General features: G+C 42.5%; 1 protein-coding gene across 1 annotated transcript in view; it reads left to right on the plus strand.

Moving 5' to 3' along the window:
* The first annotated feature begins 2,473 nt into the window (after positions 1-2,473).
* The window catches only part of MTF2 (metal response element binding transcription factor 2), a 30,239-nt gene continuing 11,405 nt past the window's right edge, over positions 2,474-21,307 (plus strand). The window contains exons 1-11 of the mRNA XM_035122000.2: positions 2,474-2,761; positions 11,103-11,301; positions 11,383-11,464; positions 12,014-12,109; positions 12,821-12,921; positions 13,013-13,161; positions 13,997-14,092; positions 15,781-15,849; positions 17,133-17,256; positions 19,682-19,749; positions 20,050-20,220. Coding sequence (XP_034977891.1) covers positions 2,757-2,761; positions 11,103-11,301; positions 11,383-11,464; positions 12,014-12,109; positions 12,821-12,921; positions 13,013-13,161; positions 13,997-14,092; positions 15,781-15,849; positions 17,133-17,256; positions 19,682-19,749; positions 20,050-20,220 — 1,160 coding nt within the window. The 5' untranslated portion in view covers positions 2,474-2,756. The remainder of the gene's footprint in view (positions 2,762-11,102; positions 11,302-11,382; positions 11,465-12,013; positions 12,110-12,820; positions 12,922-13,012; positions 13,162-13,996; positions 14,093-15,780; positions 15,850-17,132; positions 17,257-19,681; positions 19,750-20,049; positions 20,221-21,307) is intronic.

The following is a 21,307-nucleotide window of genomic DNA, read 5'->3' on the forward strand; positions in this document are numbered from 1 at the left end:
TTTCTGGGGGTATGCAGGCATACCCCTAAACATTTTGTGAATCTTTCTACTTTTGCCCATTTACTGTATTCATTTTTTCTGATTTGAACTATAAAATTGTTATTTTCTTGAGTCAAAATGAGAGTACCCCTAAACATTTTTTATCTGTGGATCTGTTATAAGAATTTTAATAATATTTAATAAATAACATTTAATAAATGTTCATAAATGTACAAGGCGAACATGTACATAAATATTGTTATAGAAAATTATATGGGGGGGAAGCAGGACACCATTATTAATGAACAGAGAGGGGTGACAGAATTTGACAGCTGCAATACCCAGAATCCTGTTCAACGCCATCTTCCCAGTCTCCGCTCTGCTTCAAAGACCTTCATCCCTCCTGCTTGGACACAACCCTGCCTTAAGGAAGGCTTAAGGATCTGCATATGCACAACAGTTAGCATAAGCTCACACATTTCCCTTCTCCACCTTCCCCTTTGCCCCAGACTCCTTTAGATTATCACTACAGAACCTTTTGCCTTAAGTTATGCTAGATTCTCTCTGTATTAGAATTGCTGTCTTATTCATGACGTATGCTAGGATCTCTCTGTATTAGAATTGCTGTTTTATGTCTCAGAACCTTTATATATCAGGACTACTACCTTTTGCATAGAATTCTCTGTATTAGATATATCTCCTGTAAAAGGAAATGCTGCATAACCCGTGCATGACCCCAGCCCACCTGAACCTTGCCCCATCACCATCCTGATTCAAAAGACACACATGGACAAAGATGGATTAACTGGGACAGTTTATTCAAACCTCCAGAAGTGTCACCTTTTACATAATCCCAGGGATCATCCTTGCGTGACCTGGGGGAAAACACCTGCCGGATGGACCCCAACCCCTCGGCAATCGCCAGGAACAGCCCCACCTCAACTCCCATCTAGACTGATCAAACAAAGGGAAACCCATCAGCAACGGAGGAGAACAATTGACATTTCACCATATGAAGAAATAGTCATATCAACACCCAGTTAATCCCATCAGCACCCATTTTCCTTGTCTTTCCCGTCCCTCCCAGTCCAGGGATTTCCATGTGAGGACAGAAAGGTATAAAGGGGAGATGCACCATTTCCCGGGGTTCCTTCCTACATTCTTTGAGGCAGGGACCCTACAGCTGTAGTTCTTTCTTTTCTGTAATAAAAGGATCAGTTTGTTTTTCCTGACAGCATCCTGTGGTCTCTGTCATTTCCCGGCGGAGCTGAATTTAGTGCAAATTTTGGAGCTTCCGACCCGCGTCTGTCCTTCCTAAAAGGCTGCGCATTTTAGGGGCAATTTTTCATAATGATATATAAACCAATGACTGGAAACAGTACAGAAAAAAGTTCTGAAACCATTTTGACTCTCCCAAATTGACCTCAAATATTTCTCTGCAAGGAGGAAGGAAATGGGAAAAACTTTCCAATTGTCTTTGGACTGTAGGGGCTTACACCTCCCTGTAAATACAGTCTGGCAAGGATCTGTTAAGCTGAGCACACTATCAATATGCGTAAGAGATTCAGGAACTATATATTTACCATCTCAAAGGAATGGCCAGGCTACCCAGGAAATGCAATCAGATAAGGCATTATCAGGTATCCTGGCAGACAGGAGAGAAACATCACTCCCAAATTCCTGCTGGGGACCACCTCTTTTGTGATGTACTGTATGTAGGATGTATGGAGGGGTGGTCTTGACTTGAGCTCCAGGGCAGGGAATTTCAAAATATCTATGTAAGGGCGGGCACACCTTGGTTCTGGGTCCTTCTCTTTTCTCCTGTGTGAGAGGGAACACCCTGTTGCAACAGTCAGTAAAGATTATTAGCTGCTTTGTTTCTCAATATTCTCTGGTTGGCCTCTGTTATTTTCTCCTACCCATGGAGAACCTAAGAAGGACTCTATGAGGGCTCTTGCATACCCCATAAGGGAATGAGGGCAGGTTTTGTTTACTACAGATCTATTTATCTATCCATCCAAGACCATATAACACCGGTCCCGAAACACCTACACTGGCTCCCAGTACGTTTCCATTTTTTTAAAAGAAAAAAAGCACTAAGTATATCGCTGTTAGGAAAGAGCAGAAGTCGTCCACTTCGGTCTCGAAGCTAGCAAAAGGTTCCACCTGCGTCTTGTTCCCTAACACCTTCCCGATTTCCTTCCAACGCTCTCTACCCGCGCTGGAGGGTTCGCTAAAAAGAAGACGCGGAGGAGGAGAGAGAGAGAGAGTCGTGTCTCTCTCTTAAAATAGTTCCTCTTTGTTCACCCGCAGACAAGGCACTCTCGCGGCCCCGTGTCCTTCCGCACTCATCTAGAAGTTGGTGGGTTGGCTGGCTGCCTCTTGCTCTCGCGCTCCCTCGCCCCGCCCCTCGCCGATGGGGGTAGTGGTGATTCGGCACGAGGGCGGGGCTGCCGTCGCCGTTGGAAAAGCGGCTCCTTTTGTGTTTCCCCCCACAATGCACCAGCGCCTCCTCCTCCGCGGGAAAGCAAAATGGCGAAGGGCTGCGGTGGAGGCGAAGGACTGCCCGTGAGGCTTCCTTGAGCTTCGTCCTCGTCCAGTCCACCCCCCTCCCCGGGTCCAACGACCCTGTAGAGCCCCCACCCCACCCCACCCCACCCCCTGTGAGGTGGTTGGTTCGCGAGGAGCCCGGGCGGCGGGAGGCTTCTCTCGGGAGGAGCGCATTGAGCTCACTTGATTTCCCTGTATGAAGCTGGTGGCCCCACCGGAGAGACCGAATGAGGTGGGTGAAGGGAGCGGGGAGGGGAGGGGGGAGGGGGGGTCCCGGGAGGGAGGGAAAGGAAAGCCCCCCATGGCTGGCGCAGAGAGCGGGAGAAAGAGCTCGGCTCCGTCTCCCCTCCCCTCCGCGCCATCAGTTTCCTCTGCTGGCTGGATTTCCTTTCTCTGTTCTCCGCAAATCCGGTTAGGTTGGGTGGAGGGAACCGACATCACGAAGGCCTCTCTCTCTTCCACACACACCCTCCACTCTGACCTTATTTTTAATTGTGCTTTGTTAAAAGAAGGCGGGGAGGGGCGTATTTGTGTAATATTACTGGCGACGTAAAGCTGTATTTGTGGGTTTGAAGGGGCTTCTAGTTGTATCCCCCCTCCCCACCTTCCAACCTGGAAACCAAAACAAAGGCAAGGGCCTCCCGGGTGGGGGTGGGGAAGAGTGTGGCACTTTGATAGCTCGTGGCGACCTCGACTCTCAGGGAACGGGGAAGTTTCCTGGCTTTGTTGATCCGTACCTATGAACGAGCCGCGGCGTTTTTTGTCGTGATCGTCGCTCTTTGCATGTGTAGATGTTTATGCGGTGTTTAGAAAAGGAGGGGGTCCGGTAATTTTAGACTCTGGATTTGCAAACCCCCCCAAAAAATAAAGATGGTATTACGTATTATTTCAAAGGGTGCTCGGTACTCTCCTCCTTCTCTTCATCTCATGTTTTTAGTTTTAACACATTCTTGGTATGTTAGAGCAAAACACACACTGTGAGTCTTCTAAAACAGGCCCGTGGAACATGTATACTCTGTATCCATGGGGCCTCTTTTAAAGGGTGTGTGTGTGTGAGAGAGAGAGAGAGAGAGAGTGTGTATATATACACACACACTTCTGATCATGCACAAAATTTCATGCCTTAAATAATTAACTGTGGCCATATAGGTTGATAGCTGTATAGGTTGGTAGAGCATGAGACTTTTAATCTCAGGGTCATAGGTTCCATCCTCATGATGGGCAAAAGATTCCTACATTGCAGGGGGTTGTGGTCCCTTCCTACTCATGATTAATTGCAATTTCTGTCCAGCTGCTGTTTACTTAGTGGTCTTCGTTGATGTCCTTCCATTGCCACTTAACCGCTATTGCAATACATTTTATGTTATTTTTTCCCTTCCATGTGGATAGCACAGATTACATTATTCTGGTTTTCAAATGTTACTGTGCCACTCATCTCAATGTTTTGGTTGTTTGTTCCTTATGTGAAAAGTAGATTCAGTTCATGAATTAAATTGAGGGTGTCCTCTTTTTTGGGGGGGGGATCAGTTTCACAAGCTTTTAACTCTTTTCTGGGATGCTAAATTCTCCACTATGACTGCCAGCCTCTCTTTAGAATTCCTGAACTCCAGGTGCTCTGCGGCAGTATGGTGGAATTGGAGGAGCAGTATGTAAGAAAACTCTCTTTTGAGAAAATCCAGATAAGTGGGGCATGGCAATCCTCCTGGTGAACAAAGGTAATAGGTGTATATATATCCCATCCTGCTTCTTGGGAGAAAAGCAATGACAAACCTAGACAGCATCTTAAAAAGCAGAGACATACCCTTGCTGACAAAGGTCCGTATAGTTAAAGCTATGGTTTTCCCAGTAGTGATGTATGGAAGTGAGAGCTGGACCATAAAGAAGGCTGATTGCCAAAGAATTGATGCTTTTGAATTATGGTGCTGGAGGAGACTCTTGAAGAGTCCCATGGACTGCAAGAAGATCAAACTTCTCCATTCTGAAGGAAATCAGCCCTGAGTGCTCACTGGAAGGACAGATCGTGAAGCTGAGGCTCCAATACTTTGGCTACCTCATGAGAAGATAAGACTCCCTGGAAAAGACCCTGATGCTGGGAAAGATTGAGGGCACAAGGAGAAGGGCACGACAGAGGACGGGATGGTTGGACAGTGTTCTCGAAGCTACTAACATGAGTCTGACCAAACTGTGGGAGGCAATGGAAGACAGGAGTGCCTGGCGTGCTCTGGTCCATGGGGTCACGAAGAGTTGGAAACGACTAAACAACAACAACATATCCCACCCTTTCTCTGAGGAGCTTATCCGCACCCTTTTATCCTTGCAGTAACCTTGAAGATGGTTAGGCTGAGTACAGTGTGATCGCATCTTGTACAGTGGGTACGTTTTGGGGATGGTGCGCAGACACAAAAATACATATACTTTGACAACCCCCTTGGAACTGCTTCCATGCAAGCAATCTTACCTTCTGGAGCTGATGCACCAAATGGGTCTTACTACAACAAGCAAGGTAGAGAGCTTTTAAGTTGTCAGTCTTCCTTACCAGACTCTGGGAGGCTCTCAGAGATCTTGTGAGAGGCACCCATAGCCAGGTAAGCAAGACTAAGAGCTAAAAAACTTTCCACCCTGGGAAAACCCTCTGCAAGAAGAGCCTTTAAGCCAGGGGTCCCCAGACTACGGCCCGCGGGCCAGATGCGGCCCAATTGGCCTCCCAATCCAGCCCGCGTCGACCCCCACCGCCCGCTGCCGCCACCCGCTCTTACGGCGCACAGCGTGGCGGCGCTCTTCCAGGTCGGAAAAAAGCGCCGAAAATCGTTTGTGCGTTTGTGCATATGGACCTCTCCCGACCCAGAAGAGGTCATTTCCGGTGCACTTCCAGGTCGGGGGAGGCCCATACGCATGCGCACAAACGATTTCCGGCGCTTTTTCCGACCTGGAAGCGCGCCACTGCGTCAGTAAGTGTGTGTGCGCATGCGCACGGGCACGCACTCCTCTGGCCCGCCGCGTGATCGGCGCGGCGGGCACTTGCCCAAAGCCGGGTAAGTCTGGGGACCCCTGCTTTAAGCTCTTCAGCTTAATTTGTATGATTTCAACCAGCTGGCCTTCAACTGCATAAAGCTGAAATTGCGTATGTTAAATGTGTGTAAGTTGCAGGTTACCTGTACAGGCAGTCATTGTGACAGCCCAATAAGCAAGCCTCCACTAACACTATACAATGAAAAATGTCAACAATCTTTGGTGAAGAAAAAGAGAGAGCCAATATTGTGAAAGAGCAACATTTCTCAACCTTGGGTCCCCAGATGTTGGACGACAACTCCCATCATCCATAGCTAGCAAGACCAGTGGTCAGGGATGATGGGAGTTGTAGTCCCAACAACTTCTGGGGACCTAAGGTTGAGAAAGGCTGGTTAGAGGTTAAGAGTAGTAGGACTTTGGAGAATTGGATTCAAGCGCTTCTTCAGCTGTGAAGATTACTGGGTTCCCATGGGCTTAGTCTTTGCCTAATTTCCTCACAAGATCGTTGAGAGGATAAAGGAGAGCCATGTAGGGTGCCTTGAGCTCCTTGCAAGAATAATTAATTATAATTAATTGATTCCAGGTAGGTGTTATTTATCTACTGGAATATTTTGGTAATTAATCTCACTTGATTTAACAAGAGGTTGCAGGGACTGCAGGCTTACTGAGGGCACATTAGCATGGGACTGTGTATTGGGGAAGCATGTTTTTTCTGATATATTGGTATATTCAAGCCAAGTGCACCCCTGCATCGTCTTTCTGCACGTTTGCACAACAAATGAAATAAATTGTGGATTCAGTGACAGTAATAAAATCAACACACGGGAGCTTTGTTGTTTGTGAAGCCCACAAACCAGGGGAAGAATAGCAGCCTAAACTTCTGTGTAAAAAAGTAAGGTAGTCACTTCCTACAAAGTTCATTGCACAGCACACAGTTCCTTATCTGCTCTATTTAGTTACTATATCACTTTATAACTACGCCCACACTGTCCTTGTTGTCCACCCTCAGGGTGCTAGTTGGAAGGCTTTTCCTAGCTAGAATACACACAGTTGTTAGAACTAGAACTGCCTGGGACTGAACATGTTACCTTGCATGCAAAAACATGAAATGTAATATAGGCAACTGCCTTTTTACGTACATTTAAAGAATGTCCGCTTTCAGACCCGGAAGAGGGAGGCTTATGCTCACTCTGCTAACATGCACAATAACCTAGAAAACAACCCCTGTGCAAATCGGGGGTAGACTACATTACATATGAATGCACCTCACGTTTCAGTCCAAACTTTGGAAAAGAAAAAAAGAAAAGCTATACTCTGTTTTCTGTATGTTTTTTTTATTTTAACTTGAAGACTAGTGGGCAGGTTGTCCCAATCCTCAAAACCCCTTGTGCTTCTTATCTAAAGGAGAGGGTCTCCACCTCTTATCTAAGCCTTCCCCCTCTTCATTGAGCCATTGACTTCCTTCTGCAGAAGAAAAGGATTGGTGATTGCCATGTCCCATTACTCATTACCTCACAGCTGCCTCCTGGTCATTGGTGGCCAGTTAACATCTCATCTACCTCCTGCTGTAGCCAGCGACCATTTGCATGGCAGACAAGTTGAGTCCCCATCACTTCTGTATCATACAGCATATAGAGCGGCTTCATTGCTGGGTCCTCGTTATTAAGCAGCTGAAGTGGGACTCTGAGCTAGCCCTACTCTGGAAGCAGGGCTGTGGCATCCTGTAGGTCTACTTGGAGTCCCATGAGGGTCACTTGCAGCAATCCCTTCTCAGAGCAGCAGCAACTCACAGAATTCTAACCTTTTCCTGCTCACCAACTTGTTAGAGCAGAAGAAAACATGTGGGAACAAGCTCAACTTACTTTGTGCAGCGGCGCTTCATCAGCTTGTGTGCGCATTGGGAGCATGTGTAAGTCTCAGTCTGCTGCATCTGTGTGTGATGTTTTCTGATAGTTGTGGTGTGCAGAAAGGGGAAGTACCACGTTCTGAATTACCAGCATCAGTTGGTGGCAGAATAGGAGGAAATGGAGGTGGGGGGAAAGACCGCTTCTATTGCCATGATCTGCTCTAGACTTTGCCAGCTCTGTTTCTGCCCCCAGTTTAGTCTTGTCCAGCTATCGTACCCCTGCAGTATTTTACCACTTCGCCTCAGTGTTGCACTCTTGCTCTGGTGTTTTGTTTGCACTGAGCTGAGAGCTAGATAGCAGTGCAGCTGTGAACATCTACTCCTTATGCCCTGCTCACAAGCTACCAACCTGATCCTGATGCACTTCTAGTTCCATGTACGTTTAGAAATCATATGTATTTAGAAACAGATGTAACCAGCTTTGTGTTTTTGTTTGGAGAAAGTTGGTGTGTTCAGCCAATTATTTGCGGTCTAGATGAATGCAGGTATATATCAACTGTGGGTGCAGAAGCCCACTTCCCTATGTGGATTCCCCATAGTTTTCCTTCCATCATTAAGAAAGTAATTGCGTATTAAAAGGAAAATATTATTCTCTCATGTTGTCGCTGGTGTGAGGGAAGATGACCTTTTTTACTACTGTTTTCATAACCATAACAGTTGAGGAACACAAAAGGTTGTCATAATTTGCTTATTTTAGAAAATGATTATACAAGTATAAGTGGTGTATTGACTTAGATTTAGAGATAAATTTAGAATGGCAGTTTGAATATTCTAAGTAGCCGTGACTAGTGGATTGTCACTTGGTAAAAAAGTAAAAATGGGCCTTCTTGGTGATAGCACCCACTCTCTATAATACTGTCTCCCAGGTAATTGGGATGGAAGCAGCAATGATCTATAAAACATATTCAGCAAACTTTTACTCAAAAGTGGACCCATTAATTTCAGTGTATTTGTTCTGAATAAAACTTAGCTGAATACCACCCTATAAGTTTATCCAAGCTTTCCTGGACTCTGATTATTTTTATAAAAAAAAAAGTTATTTTTTTTTTAAGAATCAGAGTCCAGGAAAGCTTGGGTAAACATATAGTGTGCTATAGGGTTTTCTACACTGCTGAGTTTTATTTGTGATACATGGTTTGCTTTTTTATCTAGTTCTAAGGAATTTATAAATTGAAGTTTGCATTTTTATGTGGACTGCTTAAAATATTTTTCCTACAATGTTACTCAAGATATAGACCTATTTCAGTGTGTCTGCTCAGAGTTTGACTAATGTTGGGTATCACCAAGTTCATTGATCAGCATTCCGTTGGCACCTTTAAGGTGGACTTCATAAGATAGCCCGAAGTCACTGCTATAAAGCTTGTGAATATTTTTTGTTTTAAATGTTGAAATTGTAAGTGTTGGGTAGACTATCATAACCAGATCTAATAGTTCTGGTCCAGTTTTGTCTTTCAATTGTATATTGGGCATTTAATCTCAAGATTTTGTAAATTACTATTTAAGAACCTCTGAAAATCAATTGGAGAATAAATAGGTGTTGCTGTAGGGATGCATATTACACCAGAAACAAGAATCCTAATGGACTTCATTGTCTTCAAAGTAACTGTAACCAACCAAAACAAAAGGTCTACTGCTACTGTTACAACGGATTTTAAGGTTGTCATCTTGTTTGTGCTTTGGAGTAAGTCTCATTGGAATCAGTGGCTATGTTTCTGGGAAATGGGTTACAGTATCTGTAAGACTGCAAACATAAGCTTATTTACTGTGGAGCAAGCCGCATTGGAACACAGTGGGACTTTGTAGTGAACATGAGTAGGATGATGATGATCAAAATAATAATAATAGTAATACTTTTTTATACCCCGCCCATCTGGCTGGGTTTCCCCAGCCACTCTGGGTGGCTTCCAACAAAATATTAAAATATACTGTAATAGTCTGTCAAACATTAAAAGCTTTCCCAAACAGGGCTGCCTTCAGATGTCTTCTAAAAGTCTGGTAGTTGTTTTTCTCTTTGACATCTGGTGGGAGGGTGTTCCACAGGGCAGGTGCCACTACCAAGAAGGCCCTCTGCCTGGTTCCCTGTAACTTGGCTTCTCTCAGGGAACTGCCAGAAGGCCCTCGGCACTGGACCTCAGTGTCCAGGCAGAACAATGGGGGTGGAGATGCTCCTTCAGGTATACTGGACCGAGGCTGTTTAGGGCTTTAAAGGTCAGCACCAACACTTTGAATTGTGCTCAGAAATGTACTGGGAGCTAATGTAGGTCTTTCAAGACCGGTGTTGTGTGGTCTTGGTGGCTGCTCCCAATCACCAGTCTAGCGGCCGCATTCTAGATTAGTTGTAGTTTCCGGGTCACCTTCAAAGGTAGCCCCACATAGAGCGCATTGCAGTAGTCCAAGCGAGAGATAACTAGAGCATGCACCACTCTGGCGAGGCAGTCCACATGCAGATAAACTAATTTTATTATTTGTAGCATACCCATCTGACTGGGTTGCCTCAGCCACTCTGGGTGGCTTCCAGCATATATAATAACATAACAGAACATTATGTTCGCTTTTAACACAATTATGTACTTCTCAAGATTAAGTTGCTGTGTTGTATACAGCTGGTTTGGGGGGTTCTTCTACCAGTAGACATTTTCAATGGATAAGTTCCATCCCTCCATCCCAGTGTTCTCCAGTGATAGGGAAGATGAGGCTAGTGTAATTCACTTGTTAAAATTTGGTAGATAAATTATTGGGTGCAGGGGACCACCCTTTCATTAATACCACATTCTCCTTTTTACTGTGTGTGGAAAGTTGGAATTCATGATTTACCTGGCACTGCATCCATTCCAAGATTTAGAAGCCAAGAGCTGTGTTTGCTGTATTTCCTTACAGCTTTTTGTAAGTGCCTTGGATATGATTTGGTGTTCCGATGTGTTATGCAAATACCCATTGAACAAGTACAACATCGCACTTGCAGAGTGAAAGGAAGCGTTTTGCATTTGTTGCTATACTGTAAATAGAAAATTAAAAATGACATTGATTTTATTCTTACAAATGGCACCAAAAGACCATTTTACTTGTTAGTTGTGCAAGTAATTCAGATGACCCCCTAAAATATAGGCTTAGCATGTGCAAGTTTCACTGCTTACTGATCAGTACTACTTGAGTCTATTCAGAAAGTACTGCAAAGATACAGGTTGTAAAGGTAATTCCAGAGGATTATATTGGCAGTAGAAATGGCAGAACTGATGTTTACAACTCAATCTTGACATCCAGGAATATGACCTATTTCCCCAGCCCAGTATTTTGATATTGCACTAGCTGCAATTCCCCAGGAGAAAGGCTAACTTCACCTTTCATATTCATATCTCAGATTTTTCTTCTGATAAGTTCTGCTTTCAGTCCCACTCCTATTTTGAGTACTCTTTTTTAAGTTGTTGTTGTTTAGTCGTTTAGTCGTGTCCGACTCTTCGTGACCCCATGGCTTTTTTAAGTATATCAACTTAATTAGATTGAATTTATTTGCATTTTAGTGTCACATGGCTTGTAGTTTTCAGATGGATTTTAACTGGAGGGTTGGAAGGTGCAAAGAGGGCTTTATATTTTTATTACAAGAAGAGCAAGTGACAAATTATTTATCTTAATTCTACATTTGTTTTTGTTCTTACTGTAGAGACTCTACGGGGGTGGGTAATTCAGTGGTCCACAAGCGGTCTCCTTTACGTCGAAACCAAAAACCACCAACATCCTTGACCAAACTGTCCTCGCGGGATGGACAGAAAACCAAAAAGCCAGTGTGCAAATTTGAAGAAGGTCAAGATGTCCTAGCTAGATGGTCAGATGGCTTGTTTTATCTTGGAACTATCAAAAAGGTAATTTGTGTCCAACAGCATTGCAAAATTATACTTCTGAGGCTGTGCCATCTAAACACTGACATTTATTCTCCTTTTCAGATAAACAAACTTAAGCAGAGCTGCTTCATTATATTTGAAGACAGTTCCAAATCCTGGGTTCTCTGGAAGGACATACAAACAGGCAAGAACCTTACTTTATTTTTATTGATACTATGAAATTTCAGACCTCATCTATTTCCAGTGAGAGACCCCATTGGAGGGAACAGAATAAAGTTAAAGGCCTGGTCAGGGAGTTTCCATTAATAGACTATTTAGGTCCCTTTTTGACAACTCTGCATTAATCTTGGATGGGCAACATTTATCAAGCATTGGCCTTAAAGTCTTATCTCCTTCGACTACTTATGTCTATGCTGGAAGCAAGACCTGGCTGAGCCATCTGTATGGCAATGTCCTGTTTGAGGAACTCTAGGGAAGTGCATCTGTTGCTGTTTAGATGTAAACAGCTGGCCCCTAAAACATGATTAGCTACTGCAATCATATTTTTTTTACACTGTTCATCATCCTGAGCTTTTATAGGAAAGAGGTGAAGAGGGTGATATAAAAATGAATTTAATAATAACATGTAGTTTTATTCTTATGTGTTGCAGCCATTTTTGAAATAATATAACGTATCCAATTAGTGTATGTATTTTATTTATTTAATGTAAACCATAACCTTTTATCTTTTTAGGAGCTACGGAAAGTGGGGAAATGGTCTGTACAATATGTCAGGAAGAATATTCAGAAGCACCCAATGAAATGGTTATTTGTGATAAGTGTGGTCAAGGTAAAGTGAACTTAATATGCAGATTTTTTTTTAAAAAAAATTAGCATTGCACTCAGCTGATGGCAAGGGTTCCATCAGCAAAACAGGAAGGGGATTTTATTTATTTATTTATCTATGTATCTGTTTATTTAGCAAATTCACTATTTCCTCTGCAGCCTGTCATTTGCTCTTGAAGCTACTCCACACGTTCCCTTAATATTCTGGAGCAGATTGCTGGAGGCAGGGGCTTGCAGAAAATTGCTCCCCTTCCTGTTTTGCTGATGGAACCCTTGCCATCAGCTGAGTGACACAGTTAAGTTAGTGTTGTGTCCACTTTAAGTACATGGGGTGAGATCGAGTGTTGTGCCAGCGGAACTGACACGTCTTCCTCAGACTCTCCTTCCTTCCTCCAGCTAGACGGTCCTCCAGCCCTTCAGAGCAGATTTGGATGGTAGGTGTGTGTGTGTGGTGTGTAGGAGAGGAATTGGAAGTTCTCTTGTAGGTCCGTTACATAAGCAGGCTGGCACTGCTACATGTCGTCCTATTGATACAGTTGTGTACATATGGGATATGTATTGTACCTCTTGACATAAAAAAATACATTTGAATTATAATGTAAATCAGAAGATGGATTGGGTTTTCTTTATTGTCACGTGCCATAAACGTTAAGATGGCAAGGGTATTTAGTAAACTTTAGAGTAATAAAGAATAAAAAAATCTTTTTGAATTCAGGTTATCACCAGCTGTGTCACACGCCAAATATAGATTCCAGCGTGATAAATTCAGATGATAAATGGCTTTGCCGGCAGTGTGTCTTTGCAACAACAACAAAGGTAAGTTATCCACTTAGTGAAGTGACTACAGTTTGAAATTGAACTTGATTTTGTATAGTAGTGGTCGCTGCTTCAATCTGTTTTATTCCAGAGAGGTGGCGCACTTAAGAAAGGACCAAATGCCAAAGCACTGCAAGTCATGAAGCAGACATTGCCTTACAATGTATCCGACCTTGAATGGGATGCAGGCCATAAAACAAATGCCCAACAGTGTTATTGCTACTGTGGAGGTCCTGGAGAGTAAGCATGTTGAAACTCTTATGAAAAGATTTTCTCACATTTATTGCTGTATATTCTATTAAATGCCAGTAATCTGTATGAAAGCTGAATGCTGTGTTCTGTTCCAGAAATATTATGTATATATTTATAAGGCAATTTTACTACAGTAATGGCCATTGTATCAGTGACACTAGGCTTTCATTACACTTTCTGTTCAGTTTTAAAGTCTGCATTCATAAAAATTGTTAAGCTCACGTTTCTACACATTTAACTTGGGAGTACGGTAAGCTTCATTAAACACATTGGGTTGTATTCAACTAAGTCCTACTTGGAGTAGAGCAGACCCAGAGAAATTAATGAACCTAGGGTTATGTTCATTACCTTAAGTGAGTCTACTCTGAATAGGACTAGCATTGAATAGCACCCAGTGGGAGTTGCTTTCAAGTAAACATGCACAATAATATTAAGCCACACATTTTCAGTTGGAGTAAAATTATGATAAAATTTCCTTCAGCTTTTTGCCTAAGTGTCACTTTTCCATTTACTGAAATGGAATGGATTGCATCCAGATCTGCCATGCAGAACAGGCTTCCACTCATCACCTTTCTTTCTTCCCACCTACAGCCTCCTATGGGCCCTCAAAATGTCCTACGGGAGGTTGGGCGATTCTCCAGAGCAAGTTTTTTGGGGGGAAGGGCTGCAGTGAGAAGGAGAGAAAGGTGAAATCAAGTTCCATGAGCAGAAGTCTGTTTGCACAAATTTGGATTCTGTCCCATGTGTTTGCACTTCAGTAGGGAACATGTAACACATTCCAATTCAATTCTTTCCTTTCCTTTCTTCCTTTCTGTTAATGAAGCTGGTATTTAAAGATGCTACAGTGCTGCAAATGTAAACAGTGGTTTCATGAGGCTTGTGTGCAGTGCCTCCAAAAGCCAATGCTGTTTGGTGACAGGTAAGGTGTATTTTCTTGCTTCAACTTGTGTTTGTCAGGGTTTTATTCTGGGGGGCACGGCAGGGGGAGATACAAGGAAATAATGCATTTATACCTATAGCATCATAATACTATTATTTTCTGCACGCTTGCAGTTATGACATGTGATGTTCTTATTGCTGTTCTTTATTAGGATTGTATTAGTCTTTAGTCTATATTTTTATTTGTAATTTGTTACAGAAAGACAGAATATAACTGTCCCCATTTACCTAGCTATGTATTTATTTAGTTAGCTTGTATAAATAAAGTTACTTAGATAAAGATTCAGTTATCTTAACAATTATATTTATAACTAGTGTAATTTAGCCCGTTGAGTAAACGGGCGCTAGAACATCCCGGGGTTCGGAGAAGCACTTGCGCAGCGCTTCTCCGAACACTGGGACCTGTCCTTCCTGTCGGTGGCAGGGGGACAGGTACGAAGGAGGAGAAAGCAGCCCTTTCTCCTCCTTCCTTCCTCTCCCCCAGCCGCCGACAGGAAGGAGACATCCCGGGGTTCTGAGAAGCACTTGCGCAGCGCTTCTCCGAACCCCGGGACCTACACTGGGGAGGAGAGGCTCCCTCCCTGGCCTGGCCTGGCTTGGCTGGAGGTGGCACTGGGGCCGGCCGCGAGCCCTGCGTTGGCAAGGCGGGAAGCCCCGTTTCTCCGTGGGACACAAACGACTACCTCGCCGCCGCTGCTTCGCGGCCTCCCGCCACTGCGGCCCCACCGCTCCTCTCACAGGCCAGGGAGGGTTGTGAGGAGGAGGCGGAGGAGGACCAAGACGGCAGCATCGGGCTCCGGAGCCGCTGCGGCGACGGCTGCGGGAGCCGGACCGGGCTCCTCAAAGGTGCCCTTCCTCCCCCCCCATTCACCTCTGCCAGCCTCCACCCTCGCTTCCCCGACGTGCCCTGCAGTGAGGTGGTGTCTGGCCGGGAGCGGTGGTTGGAGGAGGCAGGGGGGGCGAGAGAGCGCGTGCGTGCAGTCTCTTCGTCCAGTCCCTGTGTCCGTGGGGCACATGCGCAGTAGCGCAAACCCAGGGACACTGAGTACTGGACGCAGAGACACTTGCACTTTATTATATAGGATAACTGCTCATTATGCAAAAATTCAGTCATCTAAACATAAATAATTATGCCCAAACCTCACTATACATGCCACAGATTCAGATATCTGAACAACCTTGTCTGTGCTTTGTTGCTTGACCAGCCATTTTTGGGCAGAAACTATGGAGGGAGTGAGGAATGAGACAAATGAGAGAGCAGGAGAGATTGGACAAATCAGTTTTTCCTTTGTCTCTCTTTTGCTGGTTGGCTGCAGGCATTTCGGGAAGAAACAATAGAGGGTAGGTGAAGAGGTCACACAAATTACAGATTAGAAATGTTCCCATAAGAATCAATATGAATCATGGACTTGTTTTGTGAATGCTCACTTAACAAACAATTGTCAGGCAATGCATTGTGTTTGGTAACCAGGACTAGCATGTATATAAAACAAAGGAAGTATTTTAAGTTCATAAATCTAGATAACTTTATTAATTATTGGATATGCTACTAAGTAGCATGTATTGACTCCTTTGGGCTTTGAAGTCATAGACACCGTGCAAAGTGAATATGTTGCTACAAGTAAGTACCTTCTCAGCAATTACTTTTTTGGTTATTTTTTTTTTTAGGTTTTATACATTCATTTGTTCAGTTTGTAGTTCTGGACCAGAATACCTCAAACGTTTACCCTTGCAATGGTAAGTACAATACTGCACTGGAGGAAATAATTCAGTAACCTAATAATTCAGTAAGTTGTTTTTAGTTGGTTCTCATAATGTGCCTTTTGCTAATGTTTCTGGGGCAAAGGTCCCATTAACTCATGATCAGGCTTCTAGGGGTCACGTCAAAGTTAGCATGGCCGAGGAAGGTGAAACTAGTTTTAAGGTTTTTTCTAAGGGACATATTTGGGAGCACAGAATTGTAGTAGGGGGCACATGAGAGTGGTCAGTTATGATTCTTTTTTAAAAAATGGGTTAAGGGGGGTGACGTTGAAGGATGACCAATTACTGGGTATCACAGCAGGGCACAGATTAGCTTCCCCTGCTGTAAACAAAGCACACATAGTCCTCTAGTAAGTTTGTGAACAATTACTATAATTAGTGTATTCTTCCTCTCTGGCTTCATATTGAGAAACAGAAATAAAATGTCTAGTAAGTGGTCATTCTTGACATATAATAAAAAGATTCCTTCCAGCAGCACCATAGAGACCAACTAGGTTTGTCATTGGTATGAGCTTTCGTGTGCATGCACACTTCTTCAGATACACTGAAACAGAAGTCACCAGATGCTTATATATAGTGAGAGGGTGGGGAGGCGTATCCAATGACAAACTTAGTTGGTCTCTAAGGTGCTGCTGGAAGGAATCTTTTTATTTTGTTTCGACTACGTCAGACCAACACGGCTACCTACCTGTAAATATAATAAAAAGGTAAGGCTGTTGTCATTCTGCAGTTTTCTTGGTCACCAACAGGTAGTTCTGTGAAATATAGCATGACAACAGACTTCTGCAAGCTCTAGGCCAGGCATCCCCAAACTGCGGCCCTCCAGATGTTTTGGCCTACAACTCCCATCATCCCTAGCTAACAGGACCAGTGGTCAGGGATGATGGGAATTGTAGTCCAAAACATCTGGAGGGCCAAAGTTTGGGGGTGCCTGCTCTAGGCCATCATTTCAGTGTTGGAGGGTGACGAGAAGGGATGTGGTGGAGAGAGAGCAAGGCTCTCCAGCTGTAGTCCTGTTCTTCTGTTGCCCTCACTTCCCACCTCTTCTGCTGAATCTCAAACAGTGTTATTGGTGTGAAGCAGGCAGTATGAGCAGGGGAGGAGAGAGCAGGGATTGGAGAAGGGGGGTTGTCAAGGGAGCGGGAGGTAGGCCTGGCTGATTTATGAAGAACCACATCACTACTTTAGCCAAGTGGGGTTCATACCTATGATTTTTTTAAATATCCTAATTCTTTTTATTAAAACCTTTTGAATTCTAGGGTAGATATAGCACACCTATGCCTTTACAACCTAAGTGTTATTCACAAAAAGAAATACTTTGATTCGGAGCTTGAACTCATGACATACATTAATGAAAACTGGGATCGACTCCACCCTGGTGAGGTAAGTTGTTGAAATGCTATTGGTCATCAGGTCAAACTATTGTGATCAGTAGACTTTTAAAAAATGGGTTAGTCCATTTACAGAATAAGTATATCAAGTGTGTAAAATTCCTGTTCTAATGAAATGATAGCTGGTTTTCAGAGGATTATGTTAGGGTTGTAAGTGAGGGACTTGAACATGCACACCAGTAGCTACAAAAGGCTGTCATTTAGCACATTAAGCTATAGTTTAAAACAAACAATGATTTAATGTAAATGAGCACTATGTTGGTGCACACTTCCTGAGAGTTTCTGTGGTACTCCTCCATTGTGGTTGCTGCACTACAGACAAAGGGTGTGATTTGTTTTTCTTCAACAAATCAAGAATGGCAGACAACATTACAAGCCAAACACTGGGGGAGTTTTGCACTGCTCATTCATAGTAAGCCACAGTTTTAAGCAGTTGGTTTAAACTGGTTGTGGTTTCATATGGAATGTGATCCAGGCCAGTAAGAAGCTCTTAGTACAACTTGTGGACTGCATCATGGCCTAATTCCACCCCCACCTTTCCCTCTATTGTAATTTACCAGTTGATCAAGCACTGTTGCCCAATGTGCTTTCCCATCATTGCGCCACATCACTGGCTGCTCTTGTTGTATTGTGTAATGTTGGTTTTTTGCAATGTGGTTCTAATTTTGTTTTTAATGTTAAATTTCTGTTAGCTATCCTGAGCTGTCATGAAAGGAAGGGTGGGGTATAAGAATAATAAGAAGGAGGATAAGGTTTATGAACACTATCAAGTCATGGAAAAAGTTGTAATACCGGTTACAGAAAAGAGTGAGGAGAATTCAAGAAAGTCAGTGCATGAGTTGGTGGCAGCCCCATAGAATCATAGGGGTTTTTTTTGCAGGTACAGTCTGATTTCCTTTATGCACAAAATTCAATGGAAACCATGACAGTGGCCTGAAACATAATTTTATGTACAGGCATCAACCGATAAATGTGCTCCTGATTGACAGCGCCAAACTCAGAAGTGATCTGAAAATGTTGCTAAACATACCACTAAAAGGGCCCCCCCGCTGCCAACGTGTGGGGACTGTGAAAACCCCATGCAAAATGGTCAACTCTATTGCACAAGATGACAGAGATCCCACTGCACTATTAGAAAAAACCTAAACCGCTTTATTGCATTTATTTGTGTAAAAAGTGTGCCACACAAATCTGGCATCATTTTCTGTGCACTTAAAGGGTAAAGGGACCCCTGACCATTAGGTCCAGTCATGACCGACTCTGGGGCTGTAGCGCTCATCTCACTTTACCGGCCCGAAGGAGCCGGCGTACAGCTTCCGGGTCATGTGGCCAGCATGACTAAGCCGCTTCTGGTCAACCAGAACAGTGCACAGAAACGCCGTTTACCTTCCCGCCGGCATGGTACTTATTTATCTACTTGCAGTTTGACATGCTTTCGAACTGCTAGGTTGGCAGGAGCAGGGACCGAACAACAGGAGCTCACCCCGTTGCAGAGATTTGAACTGCCAACCTTCTGATCAGCAAGCCCTAGGCTCAGTGGTTTAGACCACAGTGCCACCTGCGTCCTTGTGTGCACTTATCTCTAATATAAATTGTTAAATCTATTTGTAAAATGCTTGTTTTCCTGTCAGTATAATAATAGTTGAAGTAAATTCAGTACCAAAAATAACAGCTGGTAGGTGATTACTTTTCTCTGATAGCACCTAATCTACAAAAGATTGAGGATTTCAAAATTATTTTTAATAGCAATGTTTTAAAAATTCATAAATGTTCCATTAAAAACACTGAGATAGAATAATGCACTATGCATACAATCCCAATGAGACTTCATTCTCCTCTCCTCCCTCTATAGCCCATCACACTCCAATATAACAGTTCTGTTATTTAGCCGCTTTGTTTGATAGTCAGCATAGGATTATAGCTGATTTTTAAAAAGCAATCATATTCTAAATGTATCCCTTTCATACTCCTGTCATGTTCAGTTCCAGCATTTCATTAAAATGCAAGGAATTCTAAGCCTAGTTCTGTCAAAGCTATTCATTGTACCTGATACAGAAGTAGCCTGTTGGTAATATGTAAATAGAATAAAGCATGTTATTTTATTAATAAAACACTCCTAAACATGAATGCTATGCTCAGTTGTTTAAACAGATGTGGAATTTAGGAATCCCCCCTACAATTTCCGTACTATCTTGTTAGGGTGTTGAAGTTATTCAGCATACTACTTTTTCAGATTTCATTGTCTTAATAGTCAAATGCAGTAGGTATTCTAGAATATTACTGTAGAATTCCTAATGCATGTAGGAACTCTAGAATACAAATACACTTTGTCTCTTTGAATGGTTGAAGGTAATAATTGTGATTAGAAGTTTTACTGTAACTTTTAGTAGGTTAAATCACTTCTTAATGCTTTACAGCTGGCAGACACACCAAAATCTGAAAGATATGAGCATGTTCTGGAGGCATTAAATGATTACAAGACTATGTAAGTTGATAGGGTTTTTTATACACTTTTCTCTTCTTAATTTTGTCCTGAGGTTTCTTTGAACGATACCCTAAAAACATGTCCATGGTAGCAGCAGGAAGAGGCATTGCAAAATTGTTTAAAGTCAAACTTGTAGTTATTGAGATACAAGTTAGGTGTTTAGCTGTCCTTTCCCTGCATTTGAAGGGAATTAAAGAAGGGACATAATATTGGTACTGGTAAGTTAAATTGGGGTTTATGTGTATACCCAGAGAAACATTTTGTAGCTTCATGTTCTGTGTTTAATGTTTAACAATTTAGGTTTATGTCTGGAAAGGAAATAAAGAAGAAAAAGCATTTGTTTGGTTTGAGAATTCGTGTCCCCCCCTGCCCACCAAATGCTGCTTTTAAGGCTGAGAAAGAGCCTGAGGGAACTTCACATGAGTTCAAAATTAAAGGCAGAAAGTCATCTAAACCTGTGCCTGATCAGAGGTAAATCATGATTTGTTTTCTGGAGTAAATAAATTATTTGACAAATAACTGGTAAATGCATTTCCTGATACTTTAAGTATCCAGATAGGCAAGTATTTATTAATGCCAGATTAATTACCACTGATTTCAGTGGCAGTTTGCAGGAATTATGTAGGGTGTTTTTTGTTTTTGCTTTTTGTTTCTGTAGGGTATCTTCAAATAGCACTGGTTAATATGTTACGCTTTCTCCTTGAATCTGAAGTTTTGCTTAATAGAATTAGTTTAAGCCTAGAATATTACTGTTGTGCATAAGCTAATTAAATAAAATGGTGCTTTATAGTAATAATCGTTATACAGGTGAAACTTGGAAAATTAGAATATCGTCGAAAAGTGCATTTATTTCTAAAATGCAGCTTAATATTTTTCCTTTTCTTTTAATTTTTACAAATGCTTTCTTTTGGAAATTCCACAGTAATAAAACAAATAGTTACAATAATACAAAAATAAACATCGCTATTACATTTCATTAATTACATTCCATTTATAATTGACCCTCCTAACGACAAATAATTACAATTGCAACAAATAAAGGCTTGACATATCTTGCTTTGCATGCCATGCATCTATCTCATATATTGGTTTCACCTTTTAAGTTGCATTACTGAAATAAATGCACTTTTTGAAGATATTCTAATTTTCTTAGTTTCACCTGTATAATAAGCAAATTAAATCCCCACCATTACTTTTAAAATCAATTGGTTGGATTGATATCTGTTCAGAGAACAAAATGTCCCTCATGGAGATGTCCTCCGTCGAATCTGCAGGATTAGACAACAGTTGCCCAGTCTTAGATTTCCATTTCTTGAGCAAAGTGACATGAGACATAGCATTTTTAGTGGTGGCAACTTGCCTATGAAACTCCTTCCCAAGTGAGATTCAGTCTTCCTCCACTCTAGAAGATTAAAGGCAATTTTATTTGTCCAGGCTTATTGACCATTGAGTAAATTATGGTGTTGTTTTTCTGTTTTACTATGACTTTGTGGTTTTAATGATGATTTATTGATGTCTAATTTTATTCTTTCTCAGCCACTCTGAACTTCAGATTGGA

This window comes from Zootoca vivipara, chromosome 7 (genome assembly GCF_963506605.1).
Source record: "Zootoca vivipara chromosome 7, rZooViv1.1, whole genome shotgun sequence".
NCBI lineage: Eukaryota > Metazoa > Chordata > Lepidosauria > Squamata > Lacertidae > Zootoca > Zootoca vivipara.